This window comes from Xenopus tropicalis, chromosome 4 (assembly GCF_000004195.4).
Source record: "Xenopus tropicalis strain Nigerian chromosome 4, UCB_Xtro_10.0, whole genome shotgun sequence".
NCBI lineage: Eukaryota > Metazoa > Chordata > Amphibia > Anura > Pipidae > Xenopus > Xenopus tropicalis.
This window is the reverse complement of record NC_030680.2, coordinates 107,972,956-107,986,086: the sequence shown is the minus strand read 5'-3', so window position 1 is coordinate 107,986,086 and position 13,131 is coordinate 107,972,956. Positions and strand designations below refer to the sequence as shown.

Below are 13,131 nucleotides of genomic sequence, written 5' to 3'. Positions count from 1 at the left end.
GAACTGATTCTGGCCAATGTCATTTGCCATAAGCAATGAATTTTCAGCACGATGAGGAAAGTTACTGTAAATTCCCATCTCTTTATCGAAACACCACAGTTACAATATATGGATTAAATAAACCATGTTGTGTTTGTAGCCATAACTAAAACTCGTCCCCTAGCAATGTATATTTCATGCAGGTGAATGACCTGCTCCTATTGTATGCCAGGCTGTCTGTATCATACCTGCAGTAAATTGATTGTACATTATATTTATAGAGTGGGACATAATGTATATACTGTGCATAAAGTACTGAGCTTGGAGCCATGTTTTATTAGGGCTTCTGATTTCTTTGTCAGGCCATCGGCAGAAGAAGCAGGGCAATGGCGTGATTCACTGGATAAGCTGCTGCAGAACAGCTGTGAGTATTCTACTGTCTGTCTTCTGTCTCCCTGCTCCTTGCTGCTTCCTGTCTGTGTCCCCTTGCACAAGCTCTGCCTTGTGCGGCTTTATGCCATTGACCCCTTAGAGATTATTTTTTCCCACAAGCAGGAATATTCCACTGACTGGAAAAAGCAGACCTTTTTGTCCTTTGGTTTTAGTTGACCCCATAAGGGTTTGAATTCCTAGAAGGGTTTAAGGAAACACCACAATCATCTGACGTTTTGTATGTATTAGTCTGCTGTTATTCACACAGTCACTGTCACATTGATGTGAAACATATGACACATGAAACAAACCTGTTGGTCTCTATACAGTGCAAAAGTATTCAGACTAGGGATGCAGAGAATCCAGGATTCAGTTCTGGATTCCACCAATATTCGGCCTTTCTCAGCAGGATTTAGATTCACCTGAATCCATGCCTCTGCCCCAACCAAATCCTTAAAATCATGTGACTTTTTGTCAAATAAACACGAAAGTTGAAAAATTTTCACCTAGCGCTTTGCGTGCAGTTCTCTTTGGTTCGGTATTCGGACTAATCTTTTACAAAGATGAAATGCCGTCGTTTTTGACACACGTCATCTAATCTGACCTAATCACAAAATTAAATAACTGAGCCCTCCTTTTCACACCACAATGCAGTTTGTCCTAACATCACAAGTAATGGTGTACTATTTTTCCTATATCAAAAGGAAATGTAGGGAGTTCCTTCTGTCATTAAGTGATCATGGAGTCCTATAGGATTCTTTGGGGATGCCAAAAAGGACTGTGATTGGCTATATGGTAGCCTCATGTAGACTGCTAGCCTGCAGTATGTCTGCTTTGTTTAAAACTGTGTCTCTGTGCTTCCAAAACTTGCCTCCAAGCCAGAAATTAAAAAATGGCACCTACTTTAAGGTCACTGGGAGCAACATCAAAGGGGGTGTTGAGCAATATGTTGCTCATGAACCACTGGTTGGGGATCGCTGTTCAAGACATTGTAAGGTTACTGTGTAGCCTTATTGTCTCCTTAGTATAATCAACAGATTGTACTACCCAACAATCCTAGGGAACTAATGAAGCTCTACTGTTCTCCAAGGGGAGCTAATGGTGCTTTAATACCCATATATTAGATCAGAGATTCTCATCCTTTTTTACCACGAGCCACATTCAAATGTAAAAAGAGTTGGAGAGAAACACAACCATGATTGATTATTTGGTAGCCCCTATGTGGACTGGCAGCCTACAAGGGGGTTTGTTTGGCAGTACATGGGTTTTTTATTCAGGTAAATTCTGCCCTCATGCCAGAAATGAAAAAATAAGTACCTGCTTTGAGGTCACTGGGAGCAACATCCAAGAGGTTGGGGAGCAACATGGTGCTCACAAGCCAATGGTTGGGGATCAGTGAAACTCTTCTCTGCACAAATGAGCAAAACTCTGGTTTCCCTTTGTAATGGAAACAATTCCTGTTAAAACTACAAAGGCAAATGCCAGTTACATAAACAACCCACATTATGAACTGATACATGAAAAGCATTCTCAGTTTGGCTCATATTACATAAATATTTTAACTACAAACACCTCATAACACCTCAGTTTTGGCTTAGTGCCTACCTCCCCTTTTTCAGTCCTTACATAAGATTGCGCTATTGTTGAGTTGCCCAGGGCTACCGCATATTATAATAACTTGTACTAAGCTTATTTGCCAAACAACATCCTCCGGCATGTACCGAGCGTATACACTCAGGCAGAAGAGAATGGAAGTTTGAATTTCTATTGTCCTATTTTGTCATATTTTCTCCTGCTTAATTATAATCTGTCCTGTCAGATCTGTAATTATAACAATATTGTGGCCTTCATGGCTTTTCAAACTGTTTAAATAATTACTTTATATCTGCTGCAGAAATATACATGTACTCCTTGAATAGGCTACAGTTTGCAATCAATGCAAAGACAAAAAACATGCTTTTCAACTTGTAAATGCACATCTGATTTGGTTATATAACACTGTGTATTCAGTTATATCACTCCAGGGTTACCATTTGTACTCTTTATATAGTCATTTGTCTATTGAAGAAATGTATTTTCTGTGAGCCAATAAAGGCTGCAGGTGCTAGGGGGAAAGAATGACTGTATCATGTCTTTGGGTGAAAATGTAGGTTCATTTATACGTTTTGCTTTTATAGAAATCATCCTTACAAATATTATTTGTATTTATAAATCAATGGCATATTGTGCAGCACTGACCAAAAAAGGGTATATACACCAAACACACAAATTACATACAAATACTGATCAATGGACGCTGGAAAGAGGGCTTGGCTCATTAAAGCTTACAAGTACATGTATTAGACATTAGGCTAGTGATGCACAGGGCTGTGCCTTGGTTTTTCTCCACCTGCATTTTATCCGTGCAGAGAAAATCAGATTCACTTCCATTCTCTTGACTGGATCAGTTTTTCTGCATCTCTAGAAAAGGCAGGCAAAAAAAAAAAAGTGAGGCACAGCCAGGGCTGTATTTATATATAGGCACCCAAGGGCCTGTGCTTAGGGAGGCAGTTTTTGGGGGGCGACTCTCAGGTACTTATATAATAAATTTTCCTTTTAAAAAAAAAAATCAAAAATCCCCCTGGCTGGAAAGTTTCTTCAGAAATCCAGCACCGGAGCTGTGCGGGTGAGGGGGTAGGTTGCCCAATTGCCCGATGTTGTGTGTGACATCACTTCGTATGTCACTTCCCCAATCTGGGAGCATATTTAGCTCGGTGCCTAGGGTGACACAGGACCTAAATACAGCCTTGGGCAGAGCCCCTGTGCCATTAATCTTAGCCTGTGACTGCTATGGGTGCTGTCATTTTTAGATAATTTCTGCTCAGCTTGAATAGGAATAAAAGCCAAGTATTGCTGTAGAAATACATTAGCAGGTTTGTTTTGTGCCCCAGACAGTGAAATGATACTCTCAGTGGTGAGAAAACTGCTTTCAAATAGCTTTAATGAGCATTAGTAAAGATGAGTTTCTCACTAATTCAAAGATTTTTTTCCATTCATTAAAACAATGTTTTGGGCAAAATATTTAGTTCCACCCTTTTTTCTACTTTACAATTACGATATTGATTTTCTCACAGTGTTTGCCTACTCTGAGGTGACCTAAACCATTATAACTGGAAAGCACTGTATCAAGCAAGTTGCTGAAAAATATTTTAGCACAGGGATAATTTCTGATATTATAACTATACATCTATGGGAATGTCTTGTTGAAATATATATCTATTTTTACAGAATACATTTTTTACAGAGATAAAGTTGCACGCAAAAAAACAAACATTTTTGGGAGGAACATAACAAGAATACCATGGAGATTAAAATTAGTTTTCATAGTTTTACTAAATAGATTCCTTTCTGTTTGGTTCCATTAATTGGGAGAAGCTGAACATGCTGTAAGAGAGAAATGTATGTAGTTTATTCCTACAACAGTTCATTGACAGTAATGTGATTTAAACAGGTGTAATGGACACTTTGCCAAAAGAGCTAAAATTATAGGGTACAACACGGGGCCACAAATGCTGATCATTGCTGAGATTCCCATTTGGGCTCAAAAGTGACCAATCAGATCTAAAATCACATCTTGATTTGTCTATGTGAAAGTGCATGGCAATTAAATGTGAATAGATTTCTTCTAAATTACTTGAATCAGATTTAATATTGATTTATATTTCTTTAGGCTATCTTGCAAATGTGCAACTTTTATTAGATTACTCCACTTGTATTTCTTCCGTTGCCATGTGTTTCTATGGTGAAGCCACGTCCCTCTCTGCAAGCAGAATACATGAGAATATTATTCTGCTGTGTGTGTACTATCTTTCTTTCCAAGGAAAAATAATTGCATTGATCATCTTTACTGTAACATACACAGATGTCTATTATGAGTAAACAAGATGGAAATATTCTTACTAGAAAATGTAAATGATATGAGAACCATGCGTGGTGCAGGAAACCACACAGAGTCTATTTCTCCGAATCCTCCAACACTGTTTTTCTCTCTAAACTTCCTTATTTATAATGACTGTTTTCCCATAAAAATAGTTCTTTTTGTTTTTTTTTCCAAAGAATCTGATACCTGTTTATACATTCTTTGGCTATGCAGACTGAATTGGATTTTGCATGGTGTGTTTAACAGTGGTGATGAGCAAATTTTTTTGCCAGGCATGGATTTGCAGCTAATTTCCCCATTTCCCCATTGGCGAATTGTTTTGCGAAACTTTAGTGAAAATTCGGCGCATAAAAATTCATAATGCGTAAAAAAAATCCGCCATGCGTCAAATTGGGCACGGTCGTGTAAAAAAAAGGGCCGCGGTCGCGTAAAAAAATGCAGGCGACAAAAAAAAGACGGGATCGGCAAAAAAAGATGTGGGCGACAAAAAAATTGTGCAACAAATGCGTTTCGCTAATTTTTGATTCTCTTTGATTCTTACCTATTCATCAGTTGCTCACTGTTATTTTGTTCATGTCAGTAACTACACTGGGATGGCTATCACTGTTAGTGGGCACTTCAGTCTGTCCATGGGCAGTGGCCATAGAACATTTCTGCATGTAACCAGTACACTCATATGAAGTTAGTGTTAGCTTTCACAAAAAGAGATCAACAGCAACATATTCAACCCCCAAACAAAAACTCACTTTCCTTCCCTGACTGCACAAATTCTTCTGGTGTCCCAGCACCAACGAACTAGAAAAAACAGTTTTTAAGAGTTTAAACCCATTACAACTGATATATGACTTTTGTGTCCGAGTGTCCAAGAATAACAAGAATCATTTAGACATTTAACTGGAGACTACTGTAGATTACTGTAGACCTTTATAAATGGAAACAAACATTTTAAATGCACACATTATCATTTTTAAAGTTTCAGAAAATATAGACGAAAAGCAAATGAGTGACACAGAAAAATAGCCAATGAATGATACAGAAAAATAAAATCTACTATAAATGGATTCTCTCATGATTTTTATGGTATAGTTTTTATTGCAATATTATACCAATTACTAACATTGCAAATAATTCATTATACAATCTAAAATGTTATTCTTGAACCAACAAATGTATTTTTTAGTTGTAATATTGGTGTGTAGGCAGCCATCTTGGGTCACTGTGTGAGCTTTCAGAAAGAACCAATGTTTCTTCTACTCTATGTAAGTGGACAAGTCATCATTCGGCTGACCTGGACTTGGGTTTTTACTGGTTTTTACTATTCACATACCTACCACTAGGTGGGGCATGAGAGCATTGTTAGCAATACAGGTGTAGGTAGCCAACTGTTACCTTCTTGTTACCTTCCCTTTTTTCTGCCGGGCAACTGCTGGGGGGGGGGGCATCACTCCAAGTAAAGTGTGACTGAAGTTTATCAGAGCACAGGTCACATGGCTGTGGCACCCTGGGAAATGAATAATATGGCTAGCCCCATGCGAAATTTCAAAATTAAATATCAAAAAGTATATTTGTCTTTTTGAAAAGCAGATTTCAATGCAGGATTCTGCTGGAGAAGCTCTATTAACTGATGTGTTTTGTAAAAAAACATGTTTTCCCATGATAGTATTTCTTTATATTATGTTAAACCTTGGTGTCTAAGATAATGTTTTCTGTAACTGACTTTGTGACTTGAGATTCTGTTTAAGTCGTTACCATGCCATATTGAATTATGTTCCCTTCCTCTGCAGATGGTCTCTCTGTCTTCCAGGGTTTCCTGAAGTCAGAGTTCAGTGAGGAGAACATTGAGTTCTGGATGGCCTGTGAGGATTACAAAAAGGTCAAGTCTCCATCCAAGATGGCAACCAAGGCCAAAAAGATCTATGATGAGTTCATCCAAACAGAGGCTCCCAGAGAGGTATAATAAATGTCCTAATGTCTCTCTAATTGCCACCGATTGGGCAATTTCAACCTACCATCACCTCTCTCCATATGAAGCATGACAGGGCATTCACTGTATGTTTTGTATGTGTATAATACAGGATGTCATATTGTTTTTATAACCAGAGGTAAATGTGTTTTGTTATAACTGCAACATTACTCATTACAGGAACTATAGTTACCAGTTTCCTTATGTAGTAATAGTAATAATAAATAATTGTAGCACCACTCATGTATTTTAAGGAATATTGCAAAAGGAATATTCCTAAATCTATGACATTAGTCTGTATTTATTCAGGTTTGCTAAACTACAACTCCCATTGTAGGAAGGTACAGTTAAGTTAGGGACCTGAAAAGATGACCTTAAGGTGTCATCTCACAATTATGGGGCATGTACAAAGGCACAAGGCAACATACCAGCAGGTTACCTAGCTACAAAGAGCTAATAGTAGTAGTATTCTGTTCACAAGGGACTGTTCTACCATTTATGTCTTAGACCAGGGGCCAGTTTATGGTTAATTGACATTCTTTTCCGATTGGTAACCATAGTTTTAACGATTTATATACAAATCAATACAAAAGGCAGAAAAAATGTCTGAATCCTTTATGCCGACTTTTTCTGACAGTCAAGAAAGTGGTAATTAATGGAAAAATATCAAAATGCCAGTTTGATAAACCCCAGTTTGATAAATCTCAGTTATAGTTCTGAGACCTAAATAATGGCACATCCGTGCTGCCTTCAGAAGTAACTGATTATAATATTTCCCTTATATCGTTCCGTTTTAGGCTTTTCTTCCCAACATTTTTTATAAATGCATGTTATTTTCCTGCCAAATATATTTGGCTAAAATTCTTTTTAAATAAAATTCATATATCACCCATATAACTTTTATAGCAGTATGTCTGCATATGCAACATGTATTGTTAATACTGAATGATTTTGCCTTATTTATAACTACCCACAAACCCAAGGGCTCACTTATAGAGGGGAAGCAGTTACAAAATGTATCTGCAAATGACTTCTCTTCTTTGTACATAGCTACCTCATGATGACCGAAGCTTAGGGTGTTCCACAGGCAGAACATTTTCCACCCCCAAACAAGTCTGTGCACAAGCTTGGATTGTTATGAAATAGAAAATGACATTACTTTATTTAGATTAATGTTTGAATGTAATAAAGCAATGGAAAAATACATAATGGCTTTGAAAGTACCAGTCCTCTATGGTACACAGTTAATTTAACATGTTATATCATTCTGCCTTCCAGGCTTGTGTGTTTCCAAGAACGTAATTGTGTCTCAGACACAACGCTGTTATACATTTTGCCATGAACAGATAGCCATTAGCATTACCAAACCCTTTCATCTCAGCCATGCCAGGGCTTTAATGTAGGGGCCACTAATTTGTGTAACTGCAGCATGTACTCTGCCTAAAAAATATATACAGTAAGTTTGAGACAGCTGTAGTCTTCGGGGGGGGGGGGGGGTGTATAGGTTCATTTTACATCATAAAATAGAACTATAGGCAAGATCCAATCCAATTCCAGTGAAAATGTTTTTTTTTTTTTTATATGGTTACCAATCGGAAAAGAATGTCAATTAACCATAAACTGGCCCCTTGTCTAATATTGTTTTTTTTAGTAATGTTTTTGTAAAAGGGGTACATAATGATGTCTAAGACATAAACAAAACTGTCACATGCAAACTTATTGCAAGATTCAGTTTGATGAGAAAAAACTTTTCTCCTAATTCAGTTCCAGTTTTTTTCCCATAGACTTTGAAGGGGAACTCTGGTTTCCAAACCAAACTTTGTATCACTGTAATCTTTTCCTTCAAAAAGTATGAATCGGTACCATATGCTGAAATCCAACTGCAAAACTGTATCATTTAAAATCCTGGCAGTACAGGAGGGACTAAAACAATGATGTTACAAATTGTAACAACGTTTCCACAGCTTACAGGCAGCATGCAGGAACTACATAGCCCACAATGCTTTGCACTGTGTTGTTCTTTTCCTTATTAACATCATGTGTGCAGGGGATTGTGGGATTTTGAGGATGCAGGCTGAGAACAGTCGACTACTGTTTTTTTTATTCTCAAAGTAGACAGCCAGATTAGCAGGGGGCCTGCCTTAGGCTGATGCCAGACGAGGCGTTTTTACGCTGCGTATTTTCTAATTCTCTCGGCGGCTGAAAAACGCACGATATCATCATCCATAGAAATAACTGAAACAGTCTCGATGGAAAACACACAATGCGTAAATACGCTAGAAAACGCGCTACCAGGGACTTTTCATGCGTTTGCCGAAATACGCCATTATTTGCACAGCAACCTATTCCTATGTATACACAAAGGCAGCTGCCAGACCTTGCGGAAATATGCGGCGTTTTTTACTATTTCGCACTATTAGCACCATGGGAAACGGGATTTGCTACGTCACCAGAACTAGGCTGAAAAACGCCATAGTCAGGGGCTGTGTGGGTTGTGCGGCGTTTTTAGGTGGGGAAAATACGCAGCGTAAAAACGCCACGTCTGCCATCAGCCTTAGGTAACTGTTGCAAACCATATTATTAGATTAAAAATCAAGAAATGTCTGTGTATTTTTTAACTGATATATATTGCAAAGTTGCTTAAAATTATGTTTAATTTTAAAAGAGCTTAAGCTGTGTTTTGGCGGCGTTCCCCCTTTTATAGAGTAATCATGTGATTGACAGTGAGATTTTTCACAAGTTTTTCTAATTGAATTGCATCTGGCAATAAGGGAAAATCTAGAACTGAATTATGAGTTAAGCTTTTCTCATCAAACTAAATCTGGCCTTATGTTTTGAAGATACTGTCAGGAGTAGCACAGCATCTTGCAGCGAGATTTCTCCTGGGAATGAAATGAGTGTTACTGGTTAATAATGTATCCCTTTTTCCTGTTATGCTTATATATATTTTTATATTGTTGCTTTTGGTGCATTTCCAAATTCTAATTAGTCAACTAATCCACATCACCATGTAATAAATAGCTGCCAGCCATACCAGGCTTAGAGCAAACATCCTTAACTTGGGGAAATTAACCCTATTACTTATCAAGAGGTTTTGCCGTAAGTTATTTCTGCACAAATTACAATACTTTTAGCCCAAATTGCATATTAGCTGCATTTATAGAGTATGATACTACTGCACACTATATTTCCAGCTAGCACATTATGTAGCCTTCTTAATCATTATAGGGCCCTTGGGAGTAATTGTGGGGTTGAGATTAAGGTTAAAAAATAGGCAAAGCAATTTGCTCTTGTTAATAATTAGCAGATTAGCCTTAGGAAGTGAGGGGTGTTTCTTGAAGCTGGAATAAAGGGTACACTATAAAATTATTTCAGTAGTCCTCATTGTTACATTTCGGAACTACTAAGACAATTGCTGTGGTACCAAGCAAGGCTGAAAAGCTTCAGTGGGGTATTAATAATTATGTGTCCTCCAGGGGGGCTTAAAGCTAGAGTCCAGCAGCCACCCTAGAGGGTGAGGGATCACCTGTTTCATACTGTAGATCTGATGGCTATTCTTGTGCTGGTTTGGGTGTGTGTGTGTGTATGTGCTAGGATTATGAATACTCTAAATATGTTGTGGTGTATCCTAATTTTAGTAGCCACCCATTTCACTGCTTTATCTTGTACCATGTTGGAAAAAGTTTCCTACAATTTTGCATTTAGTGACTGTCAACAGCTTGCTCTTGCCTCAGAGAAGGGAGCAGGCGTGTTATATTATTGCTCAAAAACAAAATGGCTCTCCTATACCAACCCAATTGGAAATTTGTCACTATAGGTTGCTAACCTTGTTCAAATCATTGATCAGGAGCTTGTAACTGTAATTTCTTTCTTTTAGACAAACAAAAGTAAATACCTAATTGGCTTCATTAGTTTACTGCAAATGACCAGTTTGTTACTCATGTTAGTACAGGTATAGGACCTGTTATCCAGAATGCTCGGGACCAAGGGTATTCTGGATAAGGGGTCTTTCCGTAATTTGGATCTCCATACCTTAAGTCTACTAATAAATCATTAAACCGTTAATTAAACCCAGTAGGATTGTTTTGCATCCAATAAGGATTATTTATATCTTAGTTGGGATCAATTACAAGGCACTTTAATTACTACAGAGAAAAAGGAAATCAGTTTTAAAATTTTAAATGATTTGATTAAAATGGAGTCTATGGGAGAAAGGCTTTCCATAATTCGGAGATTTCTGGATAATGTGTTTCCGGATAAGGGATCCCATACCTGTATTGAGAATGTTAAAGGCTCGTTAAAAAAGCTTGTTTTCAAATTTCAGTTTGTATTTGACTTATTCATATTAAAAAGAAAATAAATTGTTTTTTTGCCCCTCAGTACACATGGGTTGTCTCCTTGACTTAAGCTCCCAACAGTAGGGTGTATACGCCAGTCTTTACCATGTAAGAATAACATCTTAATTAAAAACAGTTGATTGCATTTCTTAGCATTCAACATTATTCTAGATGTATAAAATTTAGTTTCCTTTATACACAGGAAATTAGATTGTTATTTCTACAATAGGGCTTGTCATTGCCATTTACATAAGGGAAACGGGCACTGTAGCCTCTGAATGAGCACAGGGTAGTGGTACAAATGCAAAGAGTACTAGAAGTTGGAAGTAGGACACTGCACGTAGTCCCATCTTGGGTCTTCACTTCCCATGCTGATTCTTTCCAGCAGGATACAGATGTTTTATCCCAGAGGAGCAAGCTGTGCCACAGAATACAGATGTCGAGTCTCCCAGGGAGAGGCACAGTGACCCGAGCTGCGTTCAGCCACTTGTGTAAATATTTACTGCTCAGTCTAGTGACATGCTGTACTGTGAAAGCAGCATGTCGGGTCTAGCTGGCATCCTGTCATAGTGGTAACTGGCATCAGGCACATGCCCAGCAGAGATAAAGACAGTCTCTAAATTTGCAAGTGCTAACTTGCACTGGCAAATTTAAAAAGTACAGTATAGAGCAGTTTATGTAAAGAGTTAGTAATTGTGTGGTTGGACTGCACCTTCCACATCAGTGTTAAATAAGGGAGGAAACAGTGATTGGCAGGCAATGACGGGGTAAAACCAAAACAAATTACCAAAATATTCAGCCACAAAAAAAAGATGCGGTTGAATTCTCCAAGCCCCCTTGAAAATTTGTACCATTGCAAACCCCTCTCAATACTGAGATATAATGTAACATTTAATACTACTGCTAAAAAGGTAAGGTATGCGATATACCCAAAAATGTAAAATTAGCACAGAATACAAAATTGTATCTTAAGTGGTGCCCTTATGCTGGAGACTAGGAATTTAATATACAGTAGAGCACTTAATTGTGGTCCAAAAAAACAATAATTGTCCCTGCCTGGTTCTACTTGACACTCAGCATCTCACTCTCCCTTACTAATAGAAAAGATTATAATCAGACATGCCGGGATTCAGTGGCCTAGTTAGGAGAGCTAGCCCTGCCTGGCTAACTGACACTTATCGCCATTCTGTCGCTAATGATACTACCCATCATCACTACAACCAGTGCATTCACTTTGAGAAACTCTGTGTATACAAAGTGAAATGTGCTTTAGGCTAGATTGGGGGGCTTTACACTTTCAGGCACACGGTCCACTCCCCACAAACATTTTAGTGGTTTGGTGCCAGCAAGACTGGGGCACATGTTAAATGCACTGGTTGTGGTGATGGTCGGGAGTATCGTCAGGGACAGAATGGTGCTGAGCGTCAGCTAGCCCTCCTGTTTCTTGCCCTGTCCTTGCGCTCCCTTTTCTGGCTTTCATCTCCCAATCTATTCTGTATCACCTGATTTAAATTAAGGGCACGTTATATTATAAATCAGTTCAGTTAATAGTAGACATTGATAGCAGAATTTAGTTTAGAGCTATCTGGCTTTCCATAAAAGGTATGTGGTCCTCACTGAGACTTATGTTCATATTTCAAACCCCTCTGACAGTCTGACAACCTGTTGAAACATTAATTTTCTACTTCTTTTTCTATTTTGTTATTAATTACCTTTCAGGTTCCCTCTCTGAAACCTGAAATGTGAAAATACTGTCTGTTTTCCAGGCTCAGATTTAGTTTGCAACAGAAAACAGAATCATTATCAGGGTAGATTTTTATTTATTGTATTACTACTAGACAAGCCCTTTGCTATTTGTCTTGCAGTCTGTCATTTAGATCAATGTCTGGTTGCTAGGGTAAGTGGGACCCAAGAAGCCATATTTAAATTCTAAAGTAAATAAAGTAAAGAGGTGAGGAGCAAAAGGTTGTAAATTGTAAAGTTGTAAATTGCAATATTATGCTGTTGTCTACATCATAAACAACTATATAGAGGAGATTGAGGGGAAAAGAAAGAAAAAGAGGATAGCAAATAAAAAGAGAAGGCCCTGGGGATAAAAACATAATATTATTAGCTGCATATAGGTACATATTTTACATATCTTATTATATGCAGTAAAGTTAAAACAGCTTTGTTTTGCAATATTTATACAACATATCAAAATGGTAGATGATCAGGTTGAGTTCTGAGAGTAAGTGTGCCATTCCTGCCAACAGTTACAAACTTTGGGTCTCCTGTAAAGCTTACTGACTATTTTATTATCCAAGCAACTTTAGAATTTAAGACTTTCAGTCTGAGGCGCAAGCAAATATGTTTTAAGGACCTGCATGAGAAAACTCCCGCCCATAAACTACTCGGGAGATTTGAGGATCCCGTGTGAAAAAGTAAGGCAGTGAATATCAGTATGACATGGTTTGGAAGCCAAATTATTCTCCTAATAAACCATCCAAATTTGCAGAGAA

General features: G+C 37.9%; 1 protein-coding gene across 1 annotated transcript in view; it reads left to right on the top strand.

Moving 5' to 3' along the window:
* rgs5 (regulator of G-protein signaling 5) overlaps positions 1 to 13,131 on the top strand; it is a 36,439-nt gene that overhangs the window by 19,614 nt on the left and 3,694 nt on the right. The window contains 2 exon segments of the mRNA NM_001079294.1: positions 342 to 403; positions 6,115 to 6,281. Coding sequence (NP_001072762.1) covers positions 342 to 403; positions 6,115 to 6,281 — 229 coding nt within the window.